The sequence below is a fragment of the Heteronotia binoei genome, chromosome 13 (genome assembly GCF_032191835.1).
Source record: "Heteronotia binoei isolate CCM8104 ecotype False Entrance Well chromosome 13, APGP_CSIRO_Hbin_v1, whole genome shotgun sequence".
Taxonomy (NCBI): domain Eukaryota; kingdom Metazoa; phylum Chordata; class Lepidosauria; order Squamata; family Gekkonidae; genus Heteronotia; species Heteronotia binoei.
This window is the reverse complement of record NC_083235.1, coordinates 63,070,528-63,097,143: the sequence shown is the minus strand read 5'-3', so window position 1 is coordinate 63,097,143 and position 26,616 is coordinate 63,070,528. Positions and strand designations below refer to the sequence as shown.

Genomic DNA, 26,616 nt, shown 5'->3' with positions numbered 1-26,616 from the left:
TTACTTAGTTGAACAGGCACCTACCTTATAATGGAAATTAGGATTCATTGTGCACATATTAAATAATTAAACTACATAAATTGCTGATAACCAGATTACAATAAAATTATCGAATGTTTTAAATAACACAATGGACCCAAAGCTGCCAAAACAGAATTGTGATTAAACTCATCTGAAACAAAGGGAACAAGATTCAGGTTAGCAGCTGACTCATCACTAGATCTGGATGTGCAGGGGGTGGTAATGGACAGAAGTTAATTTTACCAGCTTAGGCTGCTTTGGCAACTGTGCCTCGAGACCCACCGCCCTAGCCACAGTCATTCAAGCCTTGATCTCTTTAGGCTGAACTACTGCAATGTGCTGTGTGTCCGGAAATATGAAATAGCTCAGAACAAGACAGCTAAACTGTTAACAGAACCCAGAATAGAAAAAACCATGATATGTTTATAAAAATATTTTTATATTTAGCTTAAAAAATCAAGACCATGATATATAGTTACACACTATTTCTACATTTCAAATCCTTGGAACTAAATGACCTTAGTTTATAATGTAATCTTATTTTACTAGAGCCACATTTTTCACTGAAATCATTTCATGCATTTGAAATACTAATTTTGATGTCAAGCCAATACAGTCTCTTCTAAACACCTGACCTAGTTCATTATCACTATCACCGCACACCTTATTTTATTTTGAAAGAGATATTCAGTTGGATCTTTGTGGGGTTTTGATAGAACCACCAGGAGTTAACTCCCATTAAACTAGTTCACAGACTAACAAATTGTCAATTCCCCCCCCTGTTCAACTGATACAACAGATTTCAAGGGTGTGGATTGGTATAGGGGTATAGCAGAAATTTAAACTTGTCCTTGTCTGTGAAGATAGTGGTTCTGCTAGCTCCTCCTACACCAATCCTTTTGTGGCCTTCAATAGTATAGTCAATATACTGTCTTCTATTGTCTCTACATTTATTCCTGGAAGAGCAGACAATCTACAGCTATAATAGCTCATCTTCCTTCACGCCACCCAACTTCGCCTGCTCGGTGTTACTCAAAACATGGGGGAGGGAAAATAGCACTGAGTAAGTGCCAATTCTAATCCAAAAATAAATTGTATCAATAACTGACCTGGATTGGCATCATATATATGAACTAGCAGAACCATAGGCATACAGATAAGAACAAGTTTACCTTTCAGATTCACGCCGAAGACATCCAATTCTGGCTCCTTCCCAATAAAAGGAAGGTCTGCCTGGCCACCACCACTTTGATCCAGCGCACATTCTGGAGGAATTATCTGTGAGGGACAGCCGCCTTCCCTGCAAGGTAAGTTGCAATCAGGAAGGTCTTGGTGGGAGAGCTCCAAATTTTAAGTACATTGGTTTCCCAACCCAAAATAGGCTGACCCTATAATTACTGCCTAGGACAGCAAGTATGTAGTCCTGGCTCTCTTGGTGTGTTTATATACATATTTATTATTTTCTTTTTAAAAAGCACTGGCAGAATTTTGAAGGCTCTGGAGTTTCCAGAGTACCCTAGGAACAGAACGTGTGCGTAGTTTTGTTTCAGACGGCAAACAAGATGTAACTGATGCCTCTGATAGCAAGGTTTGGTTATCTTTTGTATGCGCAGGAGCTATGATCCAGAATACATGTTTATAATGCATTTTTAACTATTTCTTTTTCTAAGATCAACCCTACTTCCTTACCCCATTAACCTTCCATAATGTCATACGTGAGTTGCTTTTTTTTTAATGCAGGGAAATTTTATGAGTTGCTTGTTTTGAAGAACAATGGAAGTTGCTGCTTGAAATCAAATAAGGAAAACCCAGCTATGCATGTAGAGCTATCTACACCAGGGGTGGCCAACAGTAGCTCTCCAGATGTTTTTTGCCTACAACTCCAATCAGCCCCAGCCAGCATGGCCAATGGCTGGAGCTGATGGGAGTTGTAGGCAAAAAAACATCTGGAGAGCTACCGTTGGCCACCCCTGATCTACACCATCACTTTGGACTTAGGGCAGTAAGAGGATGATGCTGGTAAACTCAGTGCCATTTAGTGGCAAAGGCATGTCTCTCTCTTAACGATATACAATTTATAAACAAGCTGAAAATTCAAATCAATTTAGAGTAGCAACTCCCGAAGAATACAGTTACAATCATCAAAAGTCAGATTTCTTTTAAGAAATGTGCATTTTGTTTGGTTCTGGAGAGACGTCTGAATTCTCAAACAGAGATTATTTTTTTCTGAGAAGGCTTAGGCGTCACATGAAGCCAGCATCACAGAACCTAACCAGTGTTCCCTCTAAGCTGAGTTAGTGTGTGCTAGCTCGCAGTGTTTTAGCCTTCACCTCACACATTTTTCTCTTAGCTCAGGAAGGATGGCCCCAGAGCAAACTAATTTATGCAGTGGCCAAATTTCTCGCCCACAACTTTAATGCCAGTAGCTGATGAAGTAGAATATTTGCTCACAAGACTCCACAGCTTACAGGGAGCATTGACCCTAACAGAGTCTAACACACCCTGCATAAGATGCAGACTAAAAGCCTTAACAACAGGACCTGGAACATCTCCATCACTGCTTTTCTTTTAAAGATCTGGCCTGATGATTTCTAGAAACCTTGAAAAAGACTACGCACTGTTTTGTGAAACTCTGATTAATCCTATTTTTTTTAAAAAAACCACTACATTACTTTTATTTTCAAATGCACACTGTGATTCAGAGAACAGCACGATCAACCCTCGTGTTCACTTGTCCTATTAGTAAACATTGTAGTGCGTACCATTAAGCTGCACAGTAAGACGTTGCTATTTTCTATCGGGCAGATAATGTCATATCCATACAACGTTCTGCTTTTTGAAATGTTTAGCGAGGGTGCCTGTGCAATGAGTAAATTTCCAAAGAACATGCCCTTCTGTGAGAGAAGAAACAATAGGCCGAAATGTTTTATAGGAAAAGTTTTCAAGAAGACTATTGATAGAACCCGGTTTTGTTAATTAACGTAAGTCACACAGTCCTACAATGAAGTTATTTCTGGAGAAAGTACTAGGCATGAAAGTATTTGTACCTTCTATTTAGCAAAATGATTTTTATATGAATTAGCAGTACTAAAACAACAAAACTCTACCTACAAAAGGCATGTTGATGTACCGCATGTTATCATACCACATGTTCCTTACTGACCTGTGTCAATCTCCTGCTCCCAAAACTCATTGCACAGGTCACAGAGGAGGAGAAAGGTTAATAGTATAGAAGGCATCTTCCTCCTTGACATCAAATAGAACATAAGCAGCTAGTGATATAAATTTATCAACATTTAAGAGGGCAGGGCTTATTTCAGATGACCTTGGGCATAAAACTAAAAGCATGACAAAATTTAACTCACCAAGTGCAGGTTTAAAATGTGAAATTTAAACCAGAAATGTGGTGTACAAAGAATCAGTACTGCCTATATATTTTATGCTGATGGGTGCCAGTCTTCATTTGAAAAAAGGAAAGGAAAGGTCCCCTGTGCAAGCACCAGTCGTTTCCAACTCTGGGGCGACATCGCTTTCACAACGTTTTCACGGCAGACTTTTTACGGGGTGGTTTGCCATTGCCTTCCCCAGTCATCTACACTCCCCCCACCCCCAGCAAGCTGGGCACTCATTTGACCGACCTCGGAAGGATGGAAGGCTGAGTCAACCTGGAGCCGACTACCTGAAAACCCAGCTTCCACCGGGGATCGAACTCAGGTCGTGAGCAGAGCTTAGGACTGCAGTACTGCAGCTTTAACACTCTGCGCCACGGGGCTCTAGTCTTCATTTACTGAATGCCTTAAAAATGGTATTACAGGCATGCAAAGGACGGAAATAACAAATGAACGCCAGGTAGTCTTATCAATCAGTTCTTGAGCTGGACAGTTCACTAACTATACCAGGGTTTAACTTCAAAACATTGTTTAGACTTCGCCACTTGTTTAACGATATGCTGGATGGCTCTCTCCCCGCTTATGTAATACTGCTGCTTCTATAGCTAGCCCAGTGTGCTTATGTTCATGAATGGTTACTCAAATGCATCAAAAGCAAAATATTAAAGAGAAGCTACATCTGTTACTGCCCCATTTCTCTAGAGTAAGGAACAACTAGTGAACATCCAAGAGGCAAAAATTATTTGTAAAGGCTCAATCATTGAGCTCAAAGATAAACCTTAATTTGGATTCAGTACGAGCATTCTTTCCTGACATTTCACTGATCCCAGTCCAAGATCTTAGAAGACCAAGGTGAGGCCTGGACTTTCTCTGGTAAAGAAGGCATTTTTGTTTACAGCTCAATCACCTCTTGATTCAACAACTCAACCAGAACTTCAGGAGGGCTGCCTGTCATTCCAATAGGAAAGTCTCTCAAGACAATTTAGGGAGCAATTCTAAGCAAGTCTACTTAGATGCAAGCCCACCTTTATTCAATGGGCCTACTCTCAAGAAACTGTCCCTAGGTTTGCTCAGTTAACTATTGAAAAACCATCCTAATGAGATTCCTAACCATTAAAGGTTTTGGAGCCCTGAAAGCCTAAACTTAACTAAGTGATGATCTAGTCATGACAACTAAATTAGTAAGAATATCTCCACACTCAGATTGCTCTTTTTCTCACCTGAATAAAACACCAGGATTGAATGTGCCCACCTCCATTAATTGTACCCAATATTACTGAGGCAGTTCCATGGTTGTTACAAAGTCCTATTTTGCCAACAATGCAGAAGATATATACTCAAATGTTGCAGACTTTATATTTAAAATCTCAGACTTGTTCCATAGCATAAAGTGCGTAGGAAGAGATAACAGGTTGATATGCATTATCAGGGTTAGGGGACTGTGCAGGATATCTATGAAAAAATCAAAATATTAAAGGGTTTTTTCTTTCCAGTGTTGCAGAACCTTGTCAAAGATAGGTACACAACTGGTGGGGTCCAGGTGCCTCCATTACAAAAAATGACCTAGCTCTTCACCAGCTGTGGCCTGATCTATCCCAGTGTTCCAAGACCTCTACAACACAGGCTGCATTTGTGCTACAATACAAAAAATGGTTTAAAATTCATTTAACTTACATGTCTTCCACCAGAAAACCCCAGATACTTCTCTTTTACAAGTGCAAGGACTACTGACTGGGTACATTCTACGCTACCTTACACACTTCCAAATAAATATCCTCATGCAGTCATACGATTTGGTTACATGGCATCTGGCTTTATCATTTGGATTTTCCTTCTGGGGTATCAAATTCAGGAATACTTAACACGTGTATTCAGACTGCAGTCATCATTCATACACACTGCCAATACACAAATCCCGATTTTTATACAAACTTGCCACTTTGACATATGGGATGGGAGTCTAGCACAAGAGCTGTTTAAAGAAATTAAGGTGTCTGACTTCAGACACACCAGCATAAAGCTGCCTTTCAATAACTTTCATATCATACTTTCCAAAACAGATTTTAAAACTGCAAGATTTTCTTTAACGCGTTTGAAGAACTCTGCTGGGATAGAAACTAACTTTTTAAAAAATCTGTTGTACATTTGGATTGGGATCCTATGCATCACAAGTGAAGCTGCCCTTCTGGTGCAGCCTTCTGTGCCCGTTGAAGTCTTGTCCCTATAGGTCAGCAGAATCCCAGAATTATTGTGGGGGAAACAGTGAAAATTGCCCTTCCCCTATTCTGTAAACAGAGGAATCTGCCACATTCAGAAAGGACACTTAGAAGCCAAGGCTTGGTTGGCGCATGATGCTTCTTCGAAAAACAGCCTATCCTATACCGTATAGCCACATGACCTCCCTGGACACACTTACACCTGCAGGGATCCATCAAAAACAAATGACAGCTTGCCCCATGACTTAGGCAGCCCAGGCAAACCTGATCTCATCAGATCTCGGAAGCTGAGCAAAGCTGACTGTGGTCAGTCCTTGGAAGGGAGACTTCCTTGAAATACCCAGTCACGAGGACAGGGCCAGGCTTTTTTTCAGACACCTCTGTGAATATCCTCCAGGCCTCCAGCAGGGGTCAATCACCAGAAATCGACATGACTTCCAAGTGCGCACACACACAAAAATAAAAACACCCCCCCCCCCAATGACAGCTCCTCCCTAATAACTTCAATTTAAAAAAAAAATATTGTATTTTGTATGCGTGCTCATGCCTGGAAAACATTGCAACTTCTGGTGACCCCTACTAGGGCATGGAGGACATTCCGAGAAGTGACTTGATACAGACAGCCCCTGACTGTGGGGTTCCAAGGAGGTCTCCCAGCAAAGTACTTGCCATGGTTAGTCCTGCTTAGCTTCCAAGATCTGACGAGACTGGGACTGCCAGAGCTGTCCAGGTCAGGGCAACGACTACAAAACTTAACTGTATGTCCCAATTTTAAAATGAAAAGATCCTCCCTTGCCTGAACGTTAAGGTCTCCATGGGTTGTGGTGGAAAATACAACGGGCTCTAGAAATAGGTTGTGAGTGAATGCCCCCCCACCCTTGCTGTCTTCCCACCCACTCATGCAACTGAAGGCATTCGCTCCCTCCAACCTTTGAGTCTTCCCACCCACCCAAGTCAGCTGTTTTCTGTAGAGAAATTGATCTGACTTCGGCTTGGGACATAGTAGGGGTCACCAGAAGTCACCATGTCTTCCAGGCATGCGCACACACACATCTCCCCCTTCGGCCCCTACGTAGGAAAAGTACAACGGACCAAAGCAGCTCACATCATTCTCCTCTTCCCCATTTCATCTGCACAGTAACCCTGTGAGATAGGTTAGGCTGAAAGTCTGTGAGTGGTTTGAAATCACAGCATGGACCAAAGCAGGAGGGAAGCGACCTCAGCAGGATATAACGACATAGAGTCCACCCTGCAAAGCAGCTGTTTTCTCCAGGAGATCTCTGCCATCTGGAGAGCAGTTATAATTCTGAGTGATCTCCAGCCCTCACTTGGAAATTGACAACAATGGTTCCCCAGGAGGAAATGGCTGATTTGGAGGGTGGTATCTATTGCATTGTACCTGTCTGAGGTTCCATCCCTCCTCAAACCCAACCCTCTCCAGGCTCCACCCCTCAAATCTCCAGGAATTTCCCAACCTGGAGTTGGCAACCCTATCTCCTTCCCAGCAGCAATAGCAAGCAGTCAGGCCAAGGGTAGCAAACCTCCAGGTGGAGCCTGAAGATCTGGTATCACAAATGAACTCCAGACAACAGATCTGTCTTCCCCAGGAGAAAGTAACTGCTTTGGAGGATGGACTCTATAGCAAGCTGAGGCCTCTCCTCCCCAAACCCTGCCCTCCTCAAATTCCATCACAAAATCTCCACAGATTTCCCACCAACCTGGAACTGGCAACCCTAGTTAGGAATGGCCCTAATGAGTTCTCCCTCAAAGGCCAAAAGAGGCCTAGCAAGGGTCTCCTCCCCTTGCCTTTCAGTGAGAGAACCAACATTGGTTGCATTTTACTGACAAAAGCAAACTTGATTGCCTAGCAGTTTCCCCAGTGGCCCAATTCTCATCTGTTCTGGGGCCGACAGTGGGCAGGAGAGAGCAGCAGACCCAGCCAATGGCATGCAAGAGAGGAAGAAGGAAGCAGATGACAGCCAGTTGCTCGGGGGCCTGATAGGAGCCCTCTGGGGACCTGATTTGGTCCCCAAGTTGCATGCTTGACACCCCTGAACTAGTGAATGCAACAGTGGCCACATAAAATTCCTTCTTTATGGCCTTCACTGCCATCTCATGGCATCATATAGAAGGTTCTTGTAGCTTTTTCACAAGTCTGATGCCAAACATGTTCTTGCCATCTAAGCCTCTGCTTGATCCTCTAAAGTTCCACAGAATACCAAGTGCTAATTTGGAACGGGGGTGAAGAGGGCATCAGGAAGTGATTTCATCGATGGCTTCAGAAAGAGGGATATGCCAATTATCTATCAGCACATCCAATGAGTCACTAGGGGGCATCTGATCCCACAGAGCATTTTGGAACCCAACTTGGGCTATCAGACTCTGCAAGCGAGGATAAGTCAGCTCGCCACTATGCAGGGGTGGAACTGGGACATCCAGATGGACCTTTAGTACAAAGCGGTCCTACCACGGCAGTATATCAACAGCAACTGGACTCACATCGATCCCCACAGCAAAGGTCAAATCCAGTGGCCTGCTTGATGTGATACAATCCAAGAGAGTCCCAGTGCTGCCATAGAAGACACCAGGTCCGTAGCCTTCTTTCTGCCATGTCTAGTTTTCTGTTTCCTTATAAATAGATTCAGCTCTGAGGCATGTATAACACTGAAAACCAAAGGTGGTCAGTCACGAAGGCAATCTCACTATGTCTGACATAGACTCTGAAATGACTACACAGGTTCCTCTGGTTACAGGGAGCCTATTAGCACACTCCTTTGCTGCAGCCACACCTGCTCTATACACTGACTTTGATCTGTCTCTTTCAATATGCCTAAACTCACACTGACAATTTAAAAAAAAGGGTAAAGGTAGTCCCCTGTGCAGGCACCAGTCGTTTCTGACTCTGGGTGACGTCACATCGCAGACTTTTTACGGGGTGGTTTGCCATTGCCTTTTCCAGTCATCTACACTTTCCCCCCAGCAAGCTGGGGACTCATTTTACCGACCTCAGAAGCATATAGGGCTGAGTCAACCTTGAGCCGGCTACCTGAAACCAGCTTCTGCCGGGATCAAACTCAGGTTGTGAGCAGAGATCTTGCACTGCAGTACTGCAGCTTTACCACTCTGAGTCATGGGGCTTCAATAGTGGTGAAAATCTATAATAGTTTCACACTGACAATAGGCAGAGGGTAAATGAAGAGGAGAGGGAGAAAATGTGAATAGGTGACAACAAATTTTAAGAGGCTAAAAAGATTCGGCATTTGCCTTGTCTTGGTAACACTGCCCAGTTCAATGCGACTAGATTAGTTCCTCTGTCTGTTATTCACTCATGCTCCCTACCACAACCCTGTTTCCATTTTTCTATAGTTACAGGGATGTACAGATCCAGTAAAGTACAATTAAAACTGTACAAGCTGATACAATAAACTGAGCAAAAGTGACATTCCCCACTCTGACAGCAGTACAAAAGGAATCCTGAATTGCCTTATGGCTGAAACTGTAAAAGAGTAAAGAATTGTCGCCATATCACTTGTATTCATAACCACAAGTTCTTCTCATAACTACAGCAGCTTATTTTCTATTGAAGAAACTTTATTTTTCATCTCTAAGTATTCTACCTGAACTTTATCATGTAGGTTAATACGTAATGAAGTTTATTAATGACAAAGCAGCTTATTGCAACATGCCCTGTCTTGCAAAATTAACCTGAAAAGCATGCTTGGGCTGAACTCCACCTTTTGCGGAGGAGTACTCCATTGGTTACACAAGATGTTCTCAGGCAGTTTAGAGTACAAGCAAGCAAGGTACTTACTAAGCAGAACTCTCCACCCAAGCCTGACATGTCAAACTAGCTGTTTATCAAGGCATACTTGCTTGAGATAGCAACTTAACAGAAACCGAAAGAAGCTTTATGCATGTCGGTGAGAACCACAGGTATAGCCAAAGGCTGCTTCCAAGTTTTTGTTACAAAGCTCTAAGCAGTCCATTCCTTAAATGAAAAGCAGTTAGCTTCTTCAGGGTAGAAATCCTGAACCTTTGTTTCATATTTATATACCTTTTTAACATTACTTTCAGTAAAGTAAAACATACTTACATGTTTAAAACAGTTAACAGGAGCGGCTGTGAAACTATTGCTATTGATGTAGTTGCCCCAGTTGAAACCTTCCACTGGAACAGATGCTAAAATGAGAGTTATTTTATTTAGCAAGGTATATAAGTAAGTTGATATTTACAACATATTGGTTTCTCGTCTGCTGGTCATAGAAAAGTTGGATCAGAAGAAACTTTCAAAGGATCTGTGACGAAGCCTGCTCAGAGGCATAACTCACCACATTCAAAAACAAATCCATCTAAATATTACAGATTTTTACCAATGCTAACTATTAGGGGCCAGGAGCAGAGAGCAGTACACACAGTGCAGATGCCATCACAGCCCCTAAGAAATCATTAAATATAGTCACCAACACTGTACTATGGGAAAGACCATCCTCCCAAACAAACCAATGTGATATGATAAAGTTACCATTCCAATATGCAGATATAACTAAAAAAATGCAAGCAAGGACCAATCAGCTAAGCCTCTCAATAGGTTTTATTTAGCATCCTTTCTCATTGAATCACCCCAATGTCCTGAACAGCTGGAATTATTCCTTCTAAGACCCCCCCCTTTAAATATTTAGAGAAATCACCCTTGCTTAACCCAAGTAACTGATGATTATATATTTTAAAAGATCTTACAACTCTTTTGAAATTGATCCCAATTACAGACATTACCATCATTATGGTTCCTCAGGTTCTTAACGCCCATGTTACCTGTTTTAGTCTTTGACTGATTCTGTACCGTTGCTTGGTATTGAGCATATGCAGCTAATTTAGCAACTAAAGGTTGTTTCTGTAACACTTTAGCCTTCTTAGTTGGAGGTTTTCCCTAAAACAACAAGAACTAAATAAGGTCCTTTTCACAAACACATCATTCTGCTCAAAATGCTGAACATTCTGCTCAAAACACTTTTTACTAACAAAATTTCTCAGGAAGAAAAACAGTTGTTTTAAACAGGCAAACCCCAAGCGCAAAAGAACTTACAAAAATATACGTATTTTAAAAAGCAGAGAGGCAGAAATTAGTGCTGTCCTAAATTTATGGATAAAATCTATTTCTCTATCAGATCATTCATAAATATCTAGCCAGAAGCTGTTTTAAAAACAACGAGTTTACTCAAATCTATTACAATCACAAAACAGCTGTGTGATGTAGTTAATGGGAACACCACACCGGAGGGTGGGGGAAGTATACGATTATTTCTATATACTAATCTGTGAAATTTTATCGCAAGAAACAATGCACTAATACTAGGTATCTGAAAAGGAATAGAATGATTAAAATCAAAGCTACGCCATGGTGTAGGGGTTTCTTTCAAGTACAGAAATCTATCTAGGAATACTGTCCCAAGTCAGAATTCAAAAAGAATGCTTATTTTTGTTCAGAAGTATACTCAATCCTAATTATTCACACTCTGAATTAGGATTCAAGAGAGACCAGCAGAATTAGTCATCATGATCTTTTAATCTAACAAGAACTCTCAGATGAAACTGCATTAGTATTCTGCTGTTACAGAGGGACAGTTAACACTGCAGGTGCAAATGGCCCATGGCAGCCAATTTAATTGCACATTCATTGCTCCAAGGGTAGCCTAGTGCACACATACACGCTGCTTGATTCCTTGTACATCATCATAAATAAGACAAACATGACCCATAGGAAAATTTAGCATGAACATCCCCATTGCCTTATTTTGCTACTGCTCAAGAGCACTAACATGTTTGGTCGCTGAGCAAACTTCACATAAACTCTATAGAGGACTGAAGATGGTGCTTGTAGCAACTGGTCTCATCCATTCAGATCTCACGCCTATATCCTGAGCCATGTTTCATGCAGACATTTGATGTTTTAAAATGAAATTGATTAGTTTTAATTCTTCAACAAATCAAGTTGCTACAGATGCAATCCTAGGCATACGTATACTATGGAGCAGAGGTGGCCAAACTGGTGCTCGGGAGCCACCTGTGGCTCTTTCACACATAGCGTGTGACTCTCAAAGCCCCCACTGTACCATTGGCCGGCAGCCTGGAGAATGCATTAAAAGTTAAAGTTGCTTTCTTCTCACCTCTCCTTCCCTCTACCCTTCCCCAATCTATTTGCTTTCTTTTCTCCTTCCTTCCTCCCTCCAGCTCTCAAACATCTGACGTTCATGTCTTGTGGCTCTCAAACATCTGATGTTTATTCTATGTGGCTCTTACATTAAGCAAGTTTGGCCACCCCTGCTATGGAGTGATGGAACTTAGGGTGAGTGCTTATCCCAGATCAAATAGATACTGACCATCAGTTAATATAGAAGCAGAAGCAATAGCAGATAGCAGACTCTCTTCCTCCACCTTTCACTGAGTTATGTCAGCAGGTGGGGCAGTCATGTATTTGCTATGTGTGTGCAGTGCTTCAGTGTCCATCTTCTCCGTTCCCAATCCAGGAGCTATTTCCTAACCATTCTAGCCTCTTGTGAAGGAGCATTTTTGGTCTAAAAAGGCCAACAGTAGCACCACTGGTCATCAAATGGAGGTGAACTCTGGGCAGACACTCCAAGTAGAATAAGTGCAAGGACCTGGAAGCTTGGCAAGGGAAGAGTTGGATGAAAATGTTCCTCTCCCTTTATTATGAAGAATGGTCAGCAAGAGAGTCTGACTTGTCATTCTTCAGAGAATGTGGTCAGAGATGATGGTTTAAACATCTCTCCGTCACAGTAGACTGGGAGATCACCATTAAATTGTTCCCCTCACTTGACTCCCCTCACTTGATTCCTCCTCCTGTTTATTTCTGGTGGTCTTACATGTTTTGGGAAGAGTGCAGACAGATCACACAAAAGCGATTAGAGGTATTTTTTTGCAAGAGGCGGCAATGTGTTGCTGCAGGTTGGATAGGCCAATTGAGAAAAAAGACAGATGAAGCAATTGGTTCACCTCTTCTCCTCTTGCCCTTCTCTTGACTCCGGGACTCAAGTTACTTGAATGGATTCCCAACAGTTTATTGTCAGGCTGGTCTTTCATCAGTGATCCAGGACTTTATTCTCAATGTATCAACCTACCATGTATCACTGAATCCTGGCAAGATCAAACACAGTGTTCTCTGGCTGTCACTTGATGCAGTTGCAGCATGAAAAAACTGAGTGGGAAGGTGGATTGCCATGAAATGGATATTATCTTCTTCACTGGGGGCCATAAGCCAGCAAACTACTTTTGCCAAGTGTGTGCATCTTTTATTTGGTACCAGGGAGAGACTGGGAATTCTGTAAATATACTGCCTGCCCCACATTTAATATACTAACGGAGCTTCATGGACTTCATGGACGCAGTCATGGAGCTGTTCTAATGTGCTTTCAGTCTCCCATTCTTTACCAGGCAATCTGAACATGAGGGTGCTGATCTTTAGATGGGGAGATTTTATTCCCCCCCTCATTATGAACAAATCATTACCTTGGAGTCATGGGGCTTATTAACTTATGCAGGTGGAGGGAGATTGATTAAAAATGGTCTATCCCCAAAACTTGCTGCTGCTTATGAACTTCCAGACTGTTCTTTGGCTAGAAACTCCTCAACTGGAAGGATGCCCTGTCAAGACACTGAGAGAATTCTAGAACTGGGAATAGCCCCAAACCACTGAAATTGTTCCAGATGTCCATTCTTATGATGTAGACACAAAGCTGCTGCTTGATTTCCTGAAACCTTGATCAAGATGAAGCTGCTGGGATCTATGATTAACCTTCTCCAGAAATTTCTACCACCTGCACTCTTGCAAACAGTTTATAATCCACTTGAAGGCCTGATACATGGTGGATCTGGCAGCAAAGTACTTTTACTTTTCTGCTAACAGAAGCCCCAAGACACTAAAAGTAACCTGCTGTCAACAGTTTGTAAAATGTTTTGCAGACTAAAAAAACTTGCTCAGTTCTGTTTCAACTGAGTCCCCTTGCAGACAGGGTGGGATAGAAATTTAAAGTAATAAAAATAACTCGGACACTGACTGTTCATTCTGCACTTAAAGTCAGTTGCTTCACCAAAAGACAAAGGAGACATAACCTGGAGATGTTCAGGTCACAATTTGTCCTAGGCGGCTGGTGACATCAAGCTGTAATAAGTTGACTGGTCAGGAAATGGTAAATCCATCTCTTAGGAAGGGTTATTGCCATGATTCATGATGAGCATAAATTGTATATGGAAGAGCAAGGACATCAGCCTACCAACCAAATGCAGATTAGTCCGTCCTATTATGTTCCCCAAAGTAACCTATGGCTGAGAAAGCTGGGCCATGAAGAAGCAAGACAGGAGGAAAATTGACTCATTTGAGCTGTGGCGCCGGAGAAGACTCCTGCGCATTCCTTGGACAGCGAAGGTGACAAACAAGAAAGTACTGGAACACATAAAACGAGACATGCCATTGGAAGGAAAAAAATCACAAAACTGTGAATGACTTATTTTGGGCATGTCATGTGGAAGGACTCACTAGAAAAAGCAATTATGCTTGGATGGGTTAGTGGCAAAAGGAAACCAGGCCACTAAAGAACATGGTGGCTAGGCACCATAAAAGTCAACACCAACCTGAGCATGGAACAACTCAAATAAACCGTACAAAATCGGAAAATATGGAAGGAGCTGGCCCATAGAATTGCTAAGAGTTGGACACAACTGAATGGTTAACAACAACAACCTGCAGCTGTCTTGAAGGAGTCTATTAGTGCCTCCTTAAAAATTTATTTGACTTCACCAAGCTAGGTAATTTTAGGCCTTCATCTAACTTACAACATTAGGCAAAGTTCTTGTCAAAGCAGCTGCTGGATAATTTCAAATGTTCTTGAATGAAGCCAATTATCTAGGTTCATTTTAAACAGGCTTTGGACTGGGCTGGAATTTAGGATAGAAACTGCTTTGACATGACCTGAACCTAGAGAAAGACAGGGGTGTATGACTCTTGATTTTTCTGAAGTTCTCAGTGGCTTTCAATACACCAGCCACTGAATTTTTCTGGACTGCATATCATGATGGGAGTGAATGGCACTGGTGCTGTTCTCTCCTGGAAAGAAACTTCCACCAAGTGTTGCTGGGAAACTACAATTCTTCCTTGTGGAGTGTCTAGGGAATCAGTTTTGTCTATATAAAACAACTAGCAGTCACCCAGAGTCATGGAAAACAGCATTAAATATGCAGATTGTGTATATAACATTTTTTGCCACTGTGTGACACAGAGGGTTGGACTTGATGGGCCGTTGGCCTGATCCAGCATGGCTTCTCTTATGTTCTTAGATGACATGTCTCCTTCCCATCCAGTTCAAGATAGGTTATGATATTTCAGAACTTGTTGCTTGGGTTTAGTAATGCTTTGGACAAGGGTAAACAAATTTAAACTCAATCCAAATGAGACTGTAAACCTTTTCTAAACAGGAATGCATTATCTGTGAAAGTGCAGTTCATAGCTTGAGGGTACTCCTGCACTCCACTTTGCTTCAATCATAGCCAAACTGTAATGGATATGTCTGCACATTTATGCAGCACCTATACTGAAACAATTACATTGGTTATCTGCATATTTACAAGTCCGTTTGAAGATGCTGGGTTTGAACTATAAAGCCCTATGCATCCTGGGATCCAGATCTCTCCTTCCCATGAATGAACACATTAGGTATTTAAGATCTATTAATGAAGACAAGCTTCAAGTTCCACCTTAGACTGAAGCCACACTGGTCTGTACAAGCAGCACAATTTTCTGCCTTGACACTCTGGAATCATGTCCCACAAACTGCTTGACTGCCTCTCTCAGAGCATTCTGGAAATACGTAAAGATTATGAGCTAGCCATGACTATCCACAAGAGAGATCTTGGGAATCATGGTAGATAGATCACTGAAAAAAGATTAACTCTGCATACAGAGAAAAAAATAATCGAAGTGCACATAAAAGGGCAACCAGAATTATCATGAGATTGAAGAAATTTCCTTATGAAGAAAAGTCAAAGTTCTGAGGATTTTAGCTTAATCTCTTCTTTTACAGAAGCACATAGCAGGCCATTGCCAGAAACCAAATGCTGGATTGAATGACCCGTCTAATTATTCTTACACTCTTGGAATAATGTTACATTTCATTTAAAAATAGCTTAATTTTAAAAAAAGGCATTACTTTTGTACATATGTCTTTATATGCTTATCTATGTAATAAAGAGAATAAAATTGTGACTGTACCGTTACCTGAAGTCTGGCCAGAATGCTGGCCTTCTTAGAGTTTGATGAGTAACTTCTTGAGCAGGAAACACTGCAAAAACGCTTGGTTTTAGAATAAAAGGCATCTCTGACACCAACCATCCCGCACATCTCACAGGTAGCTAATGGAAAAAGAGAACCGGTATGCTAAAATCACATGTAAAGACATTACATTAATTGTCACGTAGCTAGAAGGCAGTTCCATTTAACTTTCTCAAGACCAAATTCAGATAAAACCATATGAATTGTGTAGACATGGAGAACCAAATCAAGTATTCATAACAGGTCTTTTTGTATGTTTCAGATGCACTTCTTTATTGGTCTTCTTCCTTCTTTAATTTTATATGGGATTTCTGATAAAGGGATTGATATATCAGTGAGCTAGTGTGGTAGAGTGGCAGATTACGGGCTGGGACACCCAGGTTTAAACTCCCACTTCACCATATGTGGCTCTCCTCTTGTCCAGTCTCAGCCAGCCATCTCTCAGCCATCTTCCTGCGAGCCACAAATGCCTCCCTAGGCCTCATAATGGGAAAGTGAGGTGGTTGCTTCACATTAATCACTTCTCCAGGCAGTAGTTCGCATAGTATTGAACTGAGCCCACTTCTCCTCCCTAGCAATCATCAGAAGCCCTTTTTAAAGCCCCTATCATCTCCACATGTTGCCCAATCCCAGGCCATGTCCTACCCTTGCTGGGACCTTGGCCAATCCCTCTGAAGATTGAAGAACTCTGGCTTCTTCTCAAAGTCAGGGAAGAGATCCAATGGGAACGGGCTACTGAAGAAGAGGAAGAGATTGGATTTATACCCCACCCTTCACTTGGGAGTCTCAGAGTGGCCACTCCCCTGTTTTCCCAGCCTCCACTCCTCCAGAAAGGGAAATGCCAAAGGCCTAGAGGGAGGTGCCAAAATGAGGACCCAGTTGGGCAGCTATCCAATTCACCACCGCTCCTGGCTGGGCTGTTAGAGGCCTCTTCAGCATGCAGGAAGGCTTCCCAGTCTTCAGCAGCCATGGTATCTGCCACTAGCCCGATCTCTCCAAGGAGGCCCAGACCAACTGCTTTCTCAGTGAAAGCTACTCTAGGTCTGCTGAGTTGGCCAGTGTCTGGTGCACCGCCCTCATCTCTGGCATCTAGAGGAGCTGCAGGTAGTGGTGGGGGTGTTTTGGCAGCACAACCGGGGGGAGTGGGCCCCAGTCTGGTGTTATCTCCTGTCACCACGAAAGCTTCCTAGATGACATTGCATCAGTCACACACTCTCTGCCTAATCTCCCTCACAGGGCTTTTGTGAGGATAAATGGAAGGAGATAAGAATGGAGTCTCCACTGAGGATAAAGAAAGCGTATAAACAAAGTAGATTTTTAAAATGCCCCTTGCAAAAAAAGCCTTTGTACAAGGCCACATACAGATTTGGATCTTCAAAATAGCTTTAATTCTCTGGACATAATGTGAACATACTTTTTCCTAGTTTTCCAATGCATGTTATCATGCTTGCTGTATGCTCATAGTTCTAAAACATGTACCTTCAAAAAAAAGATTAGTGCGAGAGCTGGAGATGACTTCCACATTGTTCTTAATTATACTGTTAGTTCATGTGACTTAAGTAGTTCAATGACAATGGTTTACAGTCTTGTCAATACTTTTGTTACATTCTTGCCCTGCTCCTACTTAACACACCACTTGTAAAAAATGGGAGCTCTCTCTCATGACTTGTAGGCAATGAGCACAGTCTTGAAATGTCTAAGAGGAATGCAACTTGTTTAAGCCATAATGGGATATCAATATGTTAAATTTTGTACTAGAATGTCTTTAAAAGCCCACAAGAGCTCTAGCAAGTAGTATTCAGCTATAAAACATGTCTCTTAAACAATTTTGTATTTTAAGAAGATAACCAACCTTCAACAATTGTACAATTGGGGAGGGACAGTGGCTCAGTGGTAGAGCATCTGCTTGGGAAGCAGAAGGTCCCAGGTTCAATCCCTGGCATCTCCAAAAAAGGGTCCAGGCAAATGTGAAAAACCTCAGCTTGAGACCCTGGAGAGCCGCTGCCAGTCTGAGAAGACAATACTGACTTTGATGGACCAAGGGTCTGATTCAGTATAAGGCAGCTTCATCTGTTCAATAAATTACCATTCAGATTCATGAAATAAAGTAGCTCCTTAGCTCACAGGTCTTAGTTTGTTCCTCTTTCCTTTCAAATTGGGATTTTACCCATTACCGTATCCATTTGGGCTTCCCTCCTACCACGTGGACATACATATGTGTGTGATAAAGATGGTGTATTGTGACTGTAGAGCAGGGGCGGCCAACAGTATCTCGCCAGATTTTTTTTCCCCCTACAACTCCCATCAGCCCCAGCCAGCACTGCCAATGGCTGGGGCTGATGGGAATTGTTTTTTTTTATTTATTTAAGATTTGTATCCCGCCCTTCCCACTTGTAGGCAAAAAACTTCTGGAGAGCTACTGTTGGCCACCCCTGCTGTAGAGGATTATAGCAGAAGTGGTAGACAGCCTAGCTTGAGAGAGGCAATTATGACCCATCATAAAATTTCTGTGTTCTACAACTCCCCCTATCTCCCATTTTCTAAAAGTAACTTTAAAGCAACAACATTCTCCTAGAATTATCCTAAATTAGTGTTTTAGTATTAGTGTTCATCATGTAAAAAGTATGTTAAAAGAACAGTTTCTTACTATTTTATGCATATTTTAATGGCTAACATGAAGGTGCCTAATACTGCATTAAACCACTGGTCCATCATTGGTCAGGTCAGTACTATCTACTCAGACTAGCAGTTACTCTCTCCAGGGTTTCAAGGTGAAGTCCTTCACATCACCTAGTACCTGATCCTTTTTAACTGGACATGCTGGAGACTGAACCAGGGACCTTCTGCATGCCCAGTAGAATTAAAAATTCATTAAAACCTTTTTATTTGTAACGCAACAGCAACAAGAGACATTCCAGCAGAGCATATAGATGAACCAACCTTTAGCCTTTGATCCAGGCATCTAACATAACTGAAGAATGAAAGAACTCAGAAGTATTCTGAGACAGTTCAGCTCACTGAAGTCAGTTATGTGTCATTCAACTGAATTTTCAGCTGAAAATTCTATTACGTTTTTGTGCTCACCCATGCCAGATTTGCCATCGGGATATGTGTAGACCTGTCCATTGTTCTTGATAATTGGGAGACTGGAGGGTAAAGGAGCAACTTCCTCTTCACTCTCATCAGAACTGGAGCTACTACTGGTATCCTCACTGCAGCTATCATAACCATCAAACATCCCGAATGAGTCGCGTCTCTTTCTTTCTGACCGTGAAGAATGTTCAGTCTAAAACACAAGAGAAATTAAAAATACTGACGTCTCTGAAAACATGAGACCGCTTTCAGCATCTGAGCAAATGTTAAGATTGCATGTAGTATATATATTATATAGTCCAACTCTATATACACAAATAAATGAGGGACCCCTAAAACATCTAATCAGAAGATGAGACAATATTAAGTTTAAATGATGTGCTTTCCCCCTCAAACTCAAGGTATCACCTGCTGATATTCCTCAAAATATTCAAATATTTAAACACTATTTATCCACTCTGGAAAACTAGAAGGTAACAAATATTATCTGCTTCAGATTTCCAAACTTCGGGGGGAGGGGGATGAAAATAGAGCTATCACGGAAGTTTACCCAGAAATAAAGTTAGTTTCATTATTAACCTGCATTGAATGTCATTCAGAAAACCAAGAATTTTTCCAGTTTCCAGCAAGAACAGAACCAGATAAGTCATACCCAGGTATGCATCACTGTTATTCTTTACAGTCTCTACAGTGTCTTTTGCTATCCACTGAATTTAGACAGCCCCTCATGTGCTTTCCTTAACACATTTTCAATGTTTGAAGAAGACTACTCTTCTCAAGTAGTGATCTGCCATAGAAGCAATTCCATGGCAACTGATAAACAGAGTGAAACATGTCAGTATCACAATAGTTTAGAACTGCAATGTGTATACCTTCATTATGCATTGGGACAACAATACTTTGCAAAATTCCTATAACTAAAGTGATATCCCTTGCACAGTACAAGTCAAGTCACACATTTTATATTGAAATAGCACATAATGAACAAGGCCTCAGTTACACCTACTGACAAAGAGGCAAGGAAAATGGACCCTCTGTGTCCTTATTACAGCTAAAAAACTTGTATTACGATCCTGGATCGATAAATGCCCACCTCCCATAGAGAAACTTAGAATTCTATCAATATTTGAATAAATGGCATATAGACAACAACTGCACATGGAATTTTTTTTTTTAGACATTTGGAACCCTCTTACAGAAACTTAGGTCAAGATTTGCCACCGCTGTTACATTTTTGTCTCTATGTATAGCTTTTTTTTCTTTTTAAATTGTTTAGTTGCTGTATTTTGAGTTTACCATGTTCTTTTTTTTTTAAGAAAGACATTTTTAAAAAGACAAAAGAAGCATTGACCATTGTTTTACAGTTAGGGGAAACGGTCTTGAACAACTGAAGCATAAACAAGGACACAATCCTGAGTCCTTGTTTATCATACTGTAAAAATCCCTATCATACTGTAAAGCTTTATTCCCTTTCTCTACTCCCCAACCTTGTCAGGATTCTGTTTCATTTTTTTTTTAAACACCATCAACTCCCAAAAGATTTCTCTCAGCTATGTAAAGGGTTCACTAATGCTCCTGAAACGGCAGCAGAAGAAAAACATTTATAGTCATCTACTTACTGAAGAAACAAACTACAGCATGTAAGACAATCTCATCTCAAGCCACATGTAAATCCTGAAATGTAAGGCGTAAGAGGGACACCTACAGCACCCCACATGATAGTTCCAGTGGGGCAAAGCAGGTAGAACAACACCTTCTGATACCAGTTAGATAAGAGGAGAGGCACTCCAAACCATTCCTCCCACTCCGTGAGGCAGCATACAGGGATCTGATGGTCTACCATCTCAAATGATCCCAATGCATTAAATAAGAAGGCCAAATGCTACCATTCTTCCTAAGTCATGCTTTTCCCATCTGAGAAATACCTTTAGTGGTTGAGTACTCAGCATGAGAAACAGAGGGAAAAGCACTCTTGTCCTAACTGAAGGGAGAAATCAGGCAAATGCATTTAGGAAAGATTCCTCACAAAATAACCAAGTACATGTTTTTAATTTATACATCTTTTCCATGCTGCAGAACAAAAGACTAATCTGCATATCTGGACAGCCTCAGGCACAATATTAACATACCCATGGATATAGTAGTCCTATAAGTTGCTAGGCACATATTTCTGTGTTGCAGATTCAAATAACTATTCCCACAACTTATTTGAGATAAACATACATTAGGACAGGGGTCCGTGGGTACTGGGTCCCAGGGGTACTGGGTCCGTGGGCCAGTACTGGTCCATGGCCTGCGAGCAACTGGGTCGCAGAGGTGCCACACCACCCCTGCCCAGGACCCAGGCAGATGAAGGAGGCAGTGCGGTCTCACTCCAAGGCAGGGAGGCAGCCTTGGAATGAGGCAGAGTAGCCCAGCCACCCCTTTCGCCTGCCCAGGTCCTGGGCAGGCGAAAGGGGTGGCAGGGCTGCGACCTTAGGCTACCCTTTATTTATAGACCCCCACCAATCAGCTGATGGACGGGGGTCTTTAAATGAGAAGGGGAGGCAGATCAGCCTTCTGCCGCCTGGCCACCTAGCAGGGAAGTGGCAGAAACAGCCCCAGTTTCCCCCCCTTAAAGATCCCCATGGGGGGGGGCAGTAATGGGATATGGGTGGGGGGCAGCCTGGGGCGGCAAAAACTCCAGCGATGCCCCCCAGCCGGTCCATGGAAAAAGTGTTTTTTTACAAAACTGGTCCTTGGTTCCAAAAAGGTTGGGAGCCACTGCATTAGGATCTTATTTTAGATGTACTAACATTTTCTACCAATTTTTGTCACTGCATAAATGTGTAAGAAACTGGTTTAAGTGAAAAAGAGCGAATCCTGCGGCACCTTTAAGACTAATGCATTATTTAGTAATTAAAATGCTTGTATCCTGCTTTTCCTCAACACTCAAGGCAACTGACAAATAATAGTCAAAACATCATAATTTTAAACTCAACAAAATAAAACTCAATTCCCCCCACCATGAAACAGATATCTGAAGTTTATATTCCATTAAAAACACTGGGAAACAAAATGGCTCCAAAAATGTTCTCCACATGGTGACCCCCCTGAACCACTTCAGGGAGCTCATTCCACAGAGGAAGCTACACTACAGAAGACAGAGGGTCTTGTTGGTGCCAGGTCAAGTATCTGCAGTGGGGAGAAGCCATGAGATAGTAGCCCAAGGACCACAGTTGACACACATTACTTTTTATTTACTTAAATAATTTATTAGCTGCCTTTCTACCATACAGAAGCTCAAGGAAGCTTATTTTATTTATTCAATTTATATTAAAAATACATTAAAAACCAACTTAAAATCAATAATTTCAAACTGTCAGTAGGCAGAAGAACTAAATGAATCCCATCATGAATAAAACTGCCTTCAGTTACCTCCTAAAGATCAAGAGTGAGCAAGTCAGGTGCACCTCTCTGGAGAGGTTGCTCCATAACTGTAGAGCTGTCTCTGAAAAGCTCCTCTCCAGTATACCCACTAGACAAGCTTCTTTAGTTGATGGGCAAGTCAAGAGGGCCTCTCCCGGTGATCTTAGTTCCAGATTGAAATGGGTCTAGAAAATCAGTTTCTTCTCATACGGATATATGAGAGGAAACAGCCCTTCAGACATGTGAGTCCTAGCCCATGAAAGGCTTTAAAACTCATAACCAACACTCTGAATTGGACTTGGAAGCAAACTATTCTAAAATAGGCAAGCTATATTCCCATGAGCCTACCGAACAATAACCAGGCTACTGCATTCTGAACCAGCTGACGTTTCCAGGGTAGCCCAACATTCAGCATGGTATAGTAGTCTCAACTGCAAACAGAAGAGCATGGATCACCATGGCAAATCTGTGTCTAAGAAGGATGAAAGAGTTGGCTACCAGATGATGATGGAAGGCCACTAAAGCAACCCGTTCTTGGCCAGCAAACCAACTTGCATTCTGAACACCGGTGACTGGGCTATGAGCAAACTCTTAACCTCCTCTGCAAATGCCAACCCCATTCCATCCACTACAAATGAATCTAATCCCTTTATCAGCCTTTCTAACCAGCATCGGCTCTGTCTTGTTCTGCCTTAGCTACCCAGCCAGAGCCTCAACGCAGTGCTCCAGGCCAGGATGAACACATTTGGAGGAATGGGTAATGAAACGTAGAAGGCATGTCATCTGGATATTGATGGCATATGACCCCAAAGCTCCAGATGATCTCATAAGTGTTGAAGAGCACAGGTAAGAGAATATAAATCTATGGCATTCACAGGTCAAATCCACAAGACAGAATTATGACATAAGGTTTTGTGTGGACCACAGAAAATTCTGTTAAATACATTTAATTTACCAAAGGACTCTTGTTTGCTGGGCTGCAACAGACTTAATAGTGCAATCTGGAGCAGAGACAGCCTTCTAAGTCTATTGAAACCAATGAGTTTAGAAAAGTAACTGTTTAGAATTGCAGTGTAATTCTCTGCACCAGTTATTCACAGTTATAAGTATTGTGTTTAAATGATATTCTCTGGAGCCACATGGACCTGATATTTTCCTTTCTTCGCAGCTCAAAGTTTCACAAATCCAACAAGCATTTGTAACCCCCATAAAAGTACTCATGGAGAGCGATAAGTTGTATATTTTCTATTCTGGTTCACATGGGGAAATGAGCCCTATTCCAAAGGCACCTGCAATCTCAAGTTCAACAAGATTTTAAAAAAGGAGGAATTGCTATTTTAAACACTATCCCTTAAAGAACTATGTAGCTGTAGACACACACACAAAATTGCATTAACTGCATTGTGGGGTTATTCATTTTGATCTGCTAGCTTTGAACTAAGTGTGCTACCTCTTTTCTGCAGAATTCATCTCTGTTTTGTTCAATGACAGAAGACTACAGTCGGTAATGACAATTATTTTGAGCATAGCCTCACCAACCATTTATATTATGAAGCTGGCAGAATCCAGAATTGGGTTCTGCATACCACAAAGTTCTGCATGTCACACAGGAAACGTCAACCTCCATCTGCACCTTCAGATCTACTAGTTCCCCCAGTTGCAAACCTGTTCCATGATCAGCTAACAGCAGCTCCATCTTATCTAGACTGAACTTCAGTTTATAGGCCTTCATCCAGCTCATTACCATTTCCTGGCAGAGACACTGCTGAAAGAAACGAAGCTGGCTGTCATTTATACAATGACACCTCCTCCAAATCTCCAGATATCTTCTCCCCACAATTTTATGTAAATATTAAAAAGTGTAGGGAACAGAACTAAACTCTGCAAAATCCTATAGCACAAATCTGTGGTGTTGCAAAGCTGCTTTTCAGTACTACTTTCTGGTACTGATCAGCATGAAAGGAACTGAAACACTGAAGCATTATGTTATCTACATCCACCTTGGCCACATGGTACTGAATGATGCCAAGGCTAATGGTATCAAAAGATGCTGGAAAAATTCAGGACAATCAACAACATTACACTCATATCTCTCTCTGGGTGAAAAGTGTCCATCAGAGCCACTAAGGCACTTTCAGTTCCAAAGTCAGGCCTGTACCCAGATCAAAATGGGTCTGTTCCATCCAAGAAGCTTAAGAGTTCCCTATCCACTACTTGCTCACATACCTTTCCTAAAATGTGGGTATTTGTCGCTGTGCAGTACTTAGTAATGGTCATCTGGCAAAGGACAACTTCCACTGGATTTGTAATAATTCTGGAAAGTACAACAAACAATTTTTAAACAAATTTCTTAAGAAATAGATTGAGAAGGGTCTCCTTTTTAAATATTGTAGGATAAAATCAATGCATAATAGCAATGGTTATGGCCAAATGAACACAGCAGATCTATCTATGCAAATAGAATGATACAAGTGAGAATGGTAAATAGACATCTTCCTGAAACAATTACAGCAGAAATGTAAGGCATGGCCAAGTCGTGTACAATCCAAACCTTCTCTAGAGCTGTCTCAAATATTTTAGCTACTTGTCAATCTCTTCCATAGCAAAAAACAAACATCTGAAATGGGGTCCAAGATTTACATGTTGCAAACTGCATTAGAAAGACTGCATGTAACAAAGTTCAGTGCAGAAACTAAATTCAGCAATGAGAATCTCCTTAGCGAACAAAATGCAGCAAGGGTGCTGCTGCATTACATGCATTTATCTACATATTTTGACAGTCTATCCTTAAATGTGTGTTTGGGGGGGGTTTACTTTAATTTTAAAAGCTCTTTCTGCATAACCTGTTCAAAGTGTTAGTAAATGAACTCCGAGAGACATGATGTATGCGAAGGCTACAGAATTCATTTCGCTCCTGGATGTTTGCGTACACCAAAACTGACTGAAGACATCAGCAAACTTTAGGGAGAGAACAGGAAAGATCACAGAACAATGAGAACAAGAAATCAACACCAGCTAAGCAACAGTACCCTCTCCATAGTCATTAAGTTTCCCCTTCTCCTAATAACTAGATTCTGAAGCACATTTCTCTACAATATTTGCAAATCAAAGCATTTCCTCTACAATCTCCAAACTCTACTTTCTACCTACAGAGCCTGCACAACAACAACAACAAAAGACCCTGAAAAGACACTACTCATTCAGCGGTATTCTCCACATCCTCTTGGGAACTGTTGTGTGAGGGTTCGTGAAAAGTAAAAGCAGCAGGAACACTTCCGCGCACCCACGCTGCACACACTACTTTTTTTGTTTACAAACCACAACAGGGCACAAAACTCAGAAGTACAGCGAAAGAAACTAATCGACAAAGAAACCAAGAGCTGCCAACACTGCCCATGAAACAATACAGTGCGAGGGACAGGCAGACAGATCACACACAAAAAAGGGAGCTTGGAACCAAGTCAGAGAAAAGCATTGACGAGTTCCCCTCACGCACACACAAAGCAGGACAACTTTTACATGCCTCCACCCGCTTTCATACGCTGCAGCGGCAAAACTGCGGGAGGGACAAAGAGGAAAAAAAGGAAAGGGATGCCGCGAGTTCAAGGAAACGCTCCTGTGCTCTGTACTACTCGAACGTCTCACCTGGCAATCGCTGTCTTTGTGGAAGTGCCCTTCAGGCCAACGTGCCAGCCAACTTCCCTCCCCCTCTGAAGGCAGAAGAGAGCTCAGCACCCAGCCTAGTCTCTCAGTCTGCAGAAAGCAGTCCAAGCGCGAAGCAGGCGAACCCTCTGCAGCACAAAAGCGTCCCAGGTCAATCCTCCCCCCCGGCTACTATTACTACTACTACTACTACTGCTGCAGCAGCTTCTTCTGCTTCCTCCTCCTCCTCCCCCCTTCCCCGAGGGGGGTTGCTCCGCTCTACTCACCAGGTCCTTTGTGTTTTCCATCAGGCCCTCATGGGCAGGGGATGCCTCCTGCTGTTGCTCTCCTCCCCCCTCCCGCCCCCTTAGCTCAGCCCCCTCCCCCAGGCTCGCCCCCTCCCCTTGCTGAGGGGCAGGGCCAGGTTGGAGGAGGAAGAAAGTTCAGCCTCTCACTTTAATGGGAGAGAAAGACATTCAACTCCTAGCCCCAGAATATCAACAACATT

The 26,616-nt window shown here is 42.0% G+C and overlaps 1 protein-coding gene across 8 annotated transcripts in view; it reads right to left on the bottom strand.

Moving 5' to 3' along the window:
• Positions 1-26,594, bottom strand: part of MBTD1 (mbt domain containing 1) — an 86,684-nt gene extending 60,090 nt beyond the window's left edge. For 2 of the 8 annotated variants that reach the window (XM_060252997.1, XM_060252999.1), the window contains exons 1-5: positions 24,693-24,751; positions 19,050-19,251; positions 15,906-16,045; positions 10,439-10,553; positions 9,720-9,805 (exon numbers count right to left, since the gene is read on the bottom strand). In XM_060252997.1, coding sequence (XP_060108980.1) covers positions 9,720-9,805; positions 10,439-10,553; positions 15,906-16,045; positions 19,050-19,251; positions 24,693-24,743 — 594 coding nt within the window. In that variant the 5' untranslated portion in view covers positions 24,744-24,751. Of the gene's footprint in view, positions 1-1,193; positions 1,322-9,719; positions 9,806-10,438; positions 10,554-15,905; positions 16,046-19,049; positions 19,252-24,692; positions 24,752-26,395 lie in introns of those variants that run through there. The other 6 variants (XM_060253003.1, XM_060253002.1, XM_060252998.1 and 3 more) reach the window with 6 other exon arrangements.
• Positions 26,595-26,616: the final 22 nt, after the last annotated feature.